The sequence below is a fragment of the Rhipicephalus sanguineus genome, unplaced genomic scaffold, assembly GCF_013339695.2.
Source record: "Rhipicephalus sanguineus isolate Rsan-2018 unplaced genomic scaffold, BIME_Rsan_1.4 Seq3558, whole genome shotgun sequence".
NCBI lineage: Eukaryota > Metazoa > Arthropoda > Arachnida > Ixodida > Ixodidae > Rhipicephalus > Rhipicephalus sanguineus.
The window spans coordinates 10,518-18,440 of record NW_023615087.1 but is presented as its reverse complement, the minus strand read 5'-3'; the positions used below and the strand labels follow the sequence as shown (position 1 = coordinate 18,440).

General features: G+C 41.3%; 1 protein-coding gene across 1 annotated transcript; it reads right to left on the bottom strand.

The window, feature by feature from the left end:
• Window positions 1–364: 364 nt before the first annotated feature.
• Window positions 365–7,389, bottom strand: LOC119377122 (uncharacterized). Its single transcript, XM_037646720.2, has 4 exons — window positions 5,444–7,389; window positions 4,394–4,454; window positions 4,164–4,329; window positions 365–591 (listed from the first exon to the last, which is right to left on the bottom strand). Exons 1-4 carry the CDS (start codon window positions 6,554–6,556, stop codon window positions 474–476), a joined length of 1,458 nt encoding a protein of 485 aa, XP_037502648.1. The 5' UTR covers window positions 6,557–7,389; the 3' UTR covers window positions 365–473.
• Window positions 7,390–7,923: the final 534 nt, after the last annotated feature.

Genomic DNA, 7,923 nt, shown 5'->3' with positions numbered 1-7,923 from the left:
ATATTTGCGATTTTGCGTGCCAAAACCACAATATGATTATGAGGCACACCGTAGTGGAGGGCTTCGGACACTTCGACCATCTGGTGTTCTTTAACGTGCACTGGCATCGCACAGTACATGGGCCTGCGAACGCCGCGGCACGAATGGAACCCGCGGATTCCGGGTCAGCTGCCGAGCGCAGTAGCCACTGTACTACCACGGCGGACATCCTAAAGTTCTTCGAACTACACCCGCGAAGTGCTTCCATCACCCTAGTAAATAACGCAATAAAAACAGACACGTTTCAGTGGATTCTCCTTTCATAATAAAAGAAACGAACCTTTATTTAATCACAGAAAATGCCGCAAGTAAATAAGCAGCTGAAATTATGAAAACAGCATACAACTTGTCACTGTAGATTCAAACTGGCTTTTAGAAATGGATACACACACATCTATATGCATGATGACAATGAAAAATTTCCGGTCAAACATTTAAAATTCGTAGTCTCGTAGAGCATTGATTAAGTTCGCCACTTTTGGTGTGAGGCAGTGCTGCTTCCTTGACTTTTGGACCTTGCTCCCTCGGTCTGGGTTGAGTGCTGCGATTGCCCTAAAAGCGAATAATGATGGTTTTTATATGCATCAGGCTGCTGCTTGACAATGCTGAACTTAATTAAGCACACTGAGAACAACAGTGAATATGTGGTTAAAATGCTCAAGAAACCCTCACATTGCCTCTTTAAGGTCTGCTGTGTGCAATCAGTGAAAAAAAATAACCTCATGATCCAGATGATAGTTAATTTCTAGAAAATACATTATGGTTCATACAATGTCAGTTATTGCAGTGTAACGACTGAAACGAAATAATGCTCTTCACGGAACAAGGTTTCATAGAACAATACACACAGACACACACACACACACACAGACACATATATATATATATATATATATATATATATATATATATATATATATATATATATATATATATATATATATATATATATATATAGTCAAAGCTTGTTAGTTTAGATTTCACGTGGCCGTAAAAAAATCCCAAATAACGGAATGCCGAATTATGGAGAGTATCAAAAAGAAAAAAACAAGTGGCTATTACATCGATGCACTTTCATTTTCTTGATTAATACGCAAATCCAGTGCCTATCTTGCATAAGAGTTGTGTAAAAGACGTAATTATTGTCATTCGGGGCATGCACAATTTTTCCGCGATTCAAGACCCCGTGCATTCCCTTTTCAGGTCCAAATTATTTACTTGCAGCGTAAGAAAGCTGTTTTTCACAATTTTAGGTGCCCATGATCATGGCAGTCCAAAAAAATGGACAAAAAAATCTCTGCTCGCACTTTGCAATCAAAAGCAATTACTAGCCAAATTATTCACAATGTAATTGCTATTTCGTAATATATCCATTAGTTTTAATTTCTTACTTCAAAAATTATTTCTATGGGATAGCATAATACCCAATTATCAAAATTCACATTTGCGATACATACTAAGATAAATGCGGCGTTTTTTTTCTAAAAGAGCCAAATCAAGAAACCGAAACTGGGCTAAATTTCACAGGAGGGTAAAGCGTGCGTAAGTATATTTCACTTTCAAAACAATTTTAATCAAAATGGGGCAATGCCTCATTGTAAGGTGCACTTAAAAAGGCAGTTTCGAATAAAGAATTAGCCAAATCCTGCATCAGTTTGAATCAAACTAAGCCAGACCAATTAAACCAGCGCTGTGTCAACAATCGTTATCAAAACAACCAACGTGGACGCATCCAATCTGTTTGATTTGTGTGCTAGTCTCTTTTCTATCGTGCTTTCGTACTACAATTAGTTTTGTCTTGGGCGAGTTGGTATTTAGTGATGGACATAATGTTGTAGGGAAAGACTCGAATATAAAGCTTAGAAGGCTGACTTTCCTAGTTCTTTCTGCCTTTGGGTTTCTTTTCGAGTTTTGCGCTACAGTATCCTGTCCTTCTTTCGCGCCAACAAGGTATATTTGAAACAGAAGACAACTGAAATGAAGGTGTTGGGCACCAATCTATTCCTTAAAAAGGAAGTCATACGAAACGACGCGGAATAACACGAGCTAAGAAGAAGAGCTGAAACAATAGATGCCAAGAACCAGAAAACGCTGGCGACAGTCCAGAATGATGCTCCGTTTGCCTGGAAGGACCACTCGCACTACAAGTACAGTTATCGCCATTACGACCACGCAACAAAGAACGGCATCGACGGAAGCACCAGGATGGTGATAATTTTGTTGCTAAATATTCCTATGTAGTTCGTTCGCTCTGATTTAGGCTTCTTTTACGAGCTAATTCAAGCCCAACTGAAATGTTCCAATCTATAAAAGCCAAATCCGAATTGTACTCCTGAATACCGGCGATAGTGGGATGATGGGTGTAACCTTAAGAGACTGGAAGAGAGCAGAGTGGGTCAGGGAACAAATGGGGCCTAAGCATATCATAGTTGAAATCAAGAATAAATGGATATGGGCCGCGCATGTAGCACGTCGGCAGGATGACCGGTGGTCATTAAGGGTAACTGACTGGATTCCAAGAGATGGCAAACGCGTGAGGGGGAGACAGAAAATTAGGTGGGTAGATGAGATTAAGAGGTTTGTAGGTATAACGTGGCAGCAGAAAGCACAGGACCGGGTTGATTGGCGGAACATGGGAGAGGCCTTTGCCCTGCAGTGGGCGTAGACAGGCTGATGATGATAATAGATTTGAGGTAATCTGGTGTAATCAGCACGCTGGCAAAAAATTTTGGAGCAGGCCTGACCATATTGTCAGTAGCAAAAAACTGCGTTTTCCTGAGTTGTAGTTAAAGTGGACTTGGCTCTTTTATTTAAAAAAAGATAACATGACCTCACTTTTCTGTGTGCACCAGGTTGGCAGTAAAATCAAGGGAGATGCTAAATATGAGTTCTCGAGAAAGAAAACCCCATTACTTTTACCAGGTAGTTCCTGATTGACTTACAAAATTGACGATTCCAACTGGAGTCACTGGGCCTGAAAGGGTTGAGCCGAAACGTGTTCTCAACCCACCCCTAATTACGTACCGCCATCAGCAACACCACCAAGCGCACGTGACGTTAATTTTTGCGCCGCAAAAGTGGCCAACTCATTGCTCGTCCATCAAGTAGCAATTGAGTTTTATGTCAACTTGCGAAGCGCCGCTGAAGGTGAGCTTTGTGACATTGCGTGCGCATAGCTCAACGTCAAAACAAAGCTACCATGACATTAAACAATACAACGATGTCAAAACAATACATGTGCTTGCCAAGATCAGAGAACACGTCGGAAGTATCCAATTTTTCGAATTAATGGGGGTCGAATTAACGAGCATTTACTGTACAGGTATGTATTTACTGCACACGCATGACTGCATGATAGGCACTGTTGGCTTCACAATTTAGATTTCCAGAAAATTACACTAAAGCCATTATATACCGTGGCTAGACACGGACAAAGTGGATGACGGGACACCACTGGGCGCTATTCATATAACGGGCTTTATTGGATTGCCCCAGACAAGCGGCGAAATAACATACTCATTGTAAAGCGCATGCGTAAATACGTTCTGATTGCAATCAAAAAGGTATATGAAAAGGTCGTGTCTCGCTACCAAATAAATTGATAGACGTGTCGCTGAACGCAATCTGTGCCCGTTTTAATTATTAGGAATTCTCGTTTGACAGCGCTATAGTCAAAGGTCTGTTTTTTTTATCTTTCTGCACATTATTATGGTATACTAACTAGTCATGCCATACACATTGCTCCAGCAGTAGGACTGCAAAACAAGAAGGGCTAGCTCTTATATAAATTAATGAAAAAATTCATACTGGCTCGTGCTCTCTTCGAAATACTCATCAAACAGTGAGTGATTACTAATACTTCGCACGTCAACCGTTCCGTGTAGTATCCTCATTAATTAAAAACTATTATGATCACTTAGATTTCCCGTAGACTTTTTTTCACTTAAGCTTGACATTTCCAATTGGCCATTCACTCCATCAGAATCCCTCTTTGGCTTAGCCAAATGGGGGCGTAGTATCTTGGAAATTGCCGTCTCTACTTTTGTACTTTCTTAATGTTGCTTGGTCAACGTTATTTGCATGAATCTCCTTGAAAAAGTCAGAGAAATCACAATAAATTTCACCTTTGTGTGAACTCCAGGGTAAGGCTGACCTCCTTGCGGTACACTATATTAAAGGCGAAGTGAGTGAAGAACATCAGCTTGAATGCCTCACACGGTGTGGTAGCTTCTATCACAGCATGGGTATCAATGCATATGGTAAAGGCCCCGGCAGTCAGAAAGCTTCCTCCTGGAACACAATATTTCCTGTTTAGAAATATTCAACAATATATTGCAAGTATCCATAGAAATACCTTTGGCAATGATGAAGGGGGAGCACGGCACATCTCCGACGTCATCTTCACTTGCATTTTCCTGCAATAATAAAGTTAAAAAGTTAATTGTACGATGAGTAGGCATTAAAACTGCTGTACCCAGGAGCTGGAAAAAGCATATGAAGGTAAATAAAATGTTAGAATATTTTTATTGAACAGCACACATTCTAGTTGTGGTATTGAATGAAAATCAATAAATGCTCTCAATAAGAAAAGGTAAATTCAAGCAGCGAAATATCTGAGGAGCAGGCCACTTCCATTCTGGGACCTTGAGATGCAGCACCACCTTAAGGCACTATAACATCCGTGTCAAGTTAGTATGATGTATCATTGTGAACACTAGTGCAAAATCTTTCTATGCACATTCGCTAATTCCCGCTAAGACTTGACATCGTGGAACACCAATTAGTCTGATCTTGCACCGCAGTGCGCTGCACCTGCCGGTTATTTAGCCGTAATAATTTTGGGCAACACTCGAAGAGCGCACAAATAAATGCATATGCTTAAAAAAACTAAAGAATCGCCCACGAAAATTGTTGCTCAACATCCAATGAGCGCTTTTTCCCCTTTTATATGATAGAAATTCTATGATAGAATTTCTATCATATAAAACTTTCACACAATCATAAGTTTATGGGCAGTTTCACGAAAGTTAAAAACAAAAATTTCCCGATGGCTTACTTGATTTTATAAGTCTGCAAAAGTCGGGCCTCACCATTTTATTACTCATAATTCAACAATAAACTTAACATTGCTTTAAAAAAAGGATATCACATAAGCAGCCTACCATATATGTGTAGAATACTAAGCAACACAAACCTACAGTTGTTATTGTAATGCTCAAAGTACTTTCTGTAAGCAGACACCACAACAAACAAAAGCGCTCATCCATTGCCATGTAATTTAAATCTATTCGGTTTAAGAATACGAAGCTCGTGAAGCAAACTTCCAAACTTCTACTGTCGGTAAAAGGGCCCAAACACACTTTTGGACAAAGGACATGACAGGAGAACATGATTATGTGCCTACCTCAACTGTCCTGAAGAAGTACTCGTCATCTTCATCAAGCAGCGCCAGGAGCAGCAGAGGAGCAGCTTCGTATTCAACGGCTGCGGACTTTCTTGTTGCCTTCGCATTGGCGATGTCTTTGAGACATGCTTTCACTCTAGCGTTCTTCACTTGGGTATGAGCATATCGAAATATGTGTTGGCCGACAATAACAAGCTTCTCTTCAAACGTCTTCGAAACATCATATCCTAGCAGAGTGTTCATGTGCGAGCTCAGGTGATGCTTCTCAAACAAAAAAGGCCAGTGGCGCTTCACATCAAGAATATTCGTAGATTTGTTGATCAGTTCACGTTGAGAAGGATAAGTCTCTAACATAAGCCGCGTCACCAGCTCCTTGTTCTTGGCGACAAGTCTGAACTCGGATAGCAATGCTTCTTTTTTCTTTTGCTGGCACTCGCGCGTTTCACCTGCAGGCAAATCGGGCTGCCAAGACACACAACCATATGAATCCTTCTGGACTTTTCGTTTCTTTACATTCGCATCTTCGTCCTCGCTGTTTCGTAGCGACAGACTTAGAGAAGGAACTCGCTTTTTGTTGTTTATGCAATTTTCAAGTTTCCAGAGTAATGTTTCAAGTCCACTTGCGATCACAGTTCCGTTAAGTTCATCTTGAAAAGTTTTGGGATAGCGAGTAACAATTTCACTGGCAACAGCTCTCAGCACTTTTCTGCCTGGATTCCTCGTGACCTCTAACACTTTGTTGCTGACGATTCGTACCATTTCATTTAAATCACACTTTCTTGGCCTTGCACCTTCTTCACAAGCCTTCACGAGTTCATTTGGAAAAGAACCCCATGGCACAGTAATATTTTCACTCAATGGAGCCCGCGCTGCTACAGCTTCTGTTGCCGTTGGCGGAACAGGTTGCGCCGGTGGAGCAGTGCCCACAGAATGAAACTTTTCGATAAGCATCCTTCGTGTAACTGGGTTCAGGAACGCCAAGTCCTCTTCGTGTATATACGACAGGTGCTCCTTGGTTTGAACACCGCATGCCTGTAGCTTTTCTACAGTCATCCTCACCGTCTCACTTCCAAGCCACGGTACTGTCTCCGAAATTAGGGTCTCCAATTCCATGACTGCAGCCTGGGAACAAAATTAAACAATGTCCAGTAACGCATGCTTCAGCACAACCATAAGGTACCTAGCATGCGCGAGCTTGTACTTAAATAGCGGAACGTGGTCTATAAGATCGTCGCATCTCATGCATTTAACGGGACCATCATTGCTTTCAACAGTAAACAAGTGCATTCCGGCATCGTACGAAGTCTGAACAGTTTTCATCACGAAAAAAAATTCTTTGTTCTTCAGAATGATTAACAATATTTCCCCGAACACTGTTGTGCCGTCATTCCAATACATTGGAACTATCATCTCTTTTTTGTACAAGGTTCCGCGAATTGTTGCTTGGTGTGCAGCTAAAATTGATTCGCAATCAGAAAGAGCTCCACGAATGGTTACTTGCACTTCAGGAGCACAGAGCTCTACCTCTAATGTGAAGGCATTGTAGAGGTCATCACACTTGCTCCTCGCGGTTTTGTAGGCTTGAAAAAGTTCATGGCGGCTGGAAAGTGTAGCTGTCAAGTTTTTGAAATTCTGACAAGCACGTGCAGTTTTTCGGAAATAACTGTGTTTGCTTTCACATCGTAGTGTCCACATCTTAGTCAAGGGTCCAAATTGCATGATCAAATATGGGTAGTGGAGGAGGTAGTGATGTTTTGGTTTTAAGGGGATGTGTGGAAAAAGAACTTGTCGATTTGTCACATAGTCTTCTATCAGATCTTTAAGCCTCAGTAACCATGGCTGTTGTGATTGCCGGTGCCGTAACCAGCTGCACTATTTCAGAAAGCAATAAAACTTGCTGCCAGACTTTATCATCTGCAGACTGGATACATCCAAACAAAAAAAAGGGGCAAAAAGCGGAGCATATTCCAATTTTGGACTGCGTGACCACCGAGTTTTTTTGTCATGTGCACTTCACACGGTCTGTCGGCCTGATCCCCGTATTTAAAAGGGAAGTGACATATGCGCTTATTAAGTTCATCAATAGATATCCACTTCAGAGTTTTTACCAAAAAATGGATGTATACTGGGAGGTCAAAAGATACAACACCCTCAAACAGATCATGTGCTAAGCAAGGCGGAAGACCAGGGGTGCAAACGTGGAAATATTTCAGTTCATTGAAGCACGAATTGAATTTCACGCCCTGTAGAGCACTTACTGAGGAATCATTTTGCAAGCTAAGAACAGCTTCATTGTAATTACAAGGTGTTCTGATCTCACACACACCGGATAGCGCATCCGAGGAAAAAAGCTCTGTCCTTTCAGCCAAGCAGAACCTACATATATGACTTGCTGAGCTGAAGTTTTCAACAAATCCACCAATTCCATGGCTACCAAGGTTGTCACCAAGAATGGCAACGACTGTTCCAAGTAGGGGGGT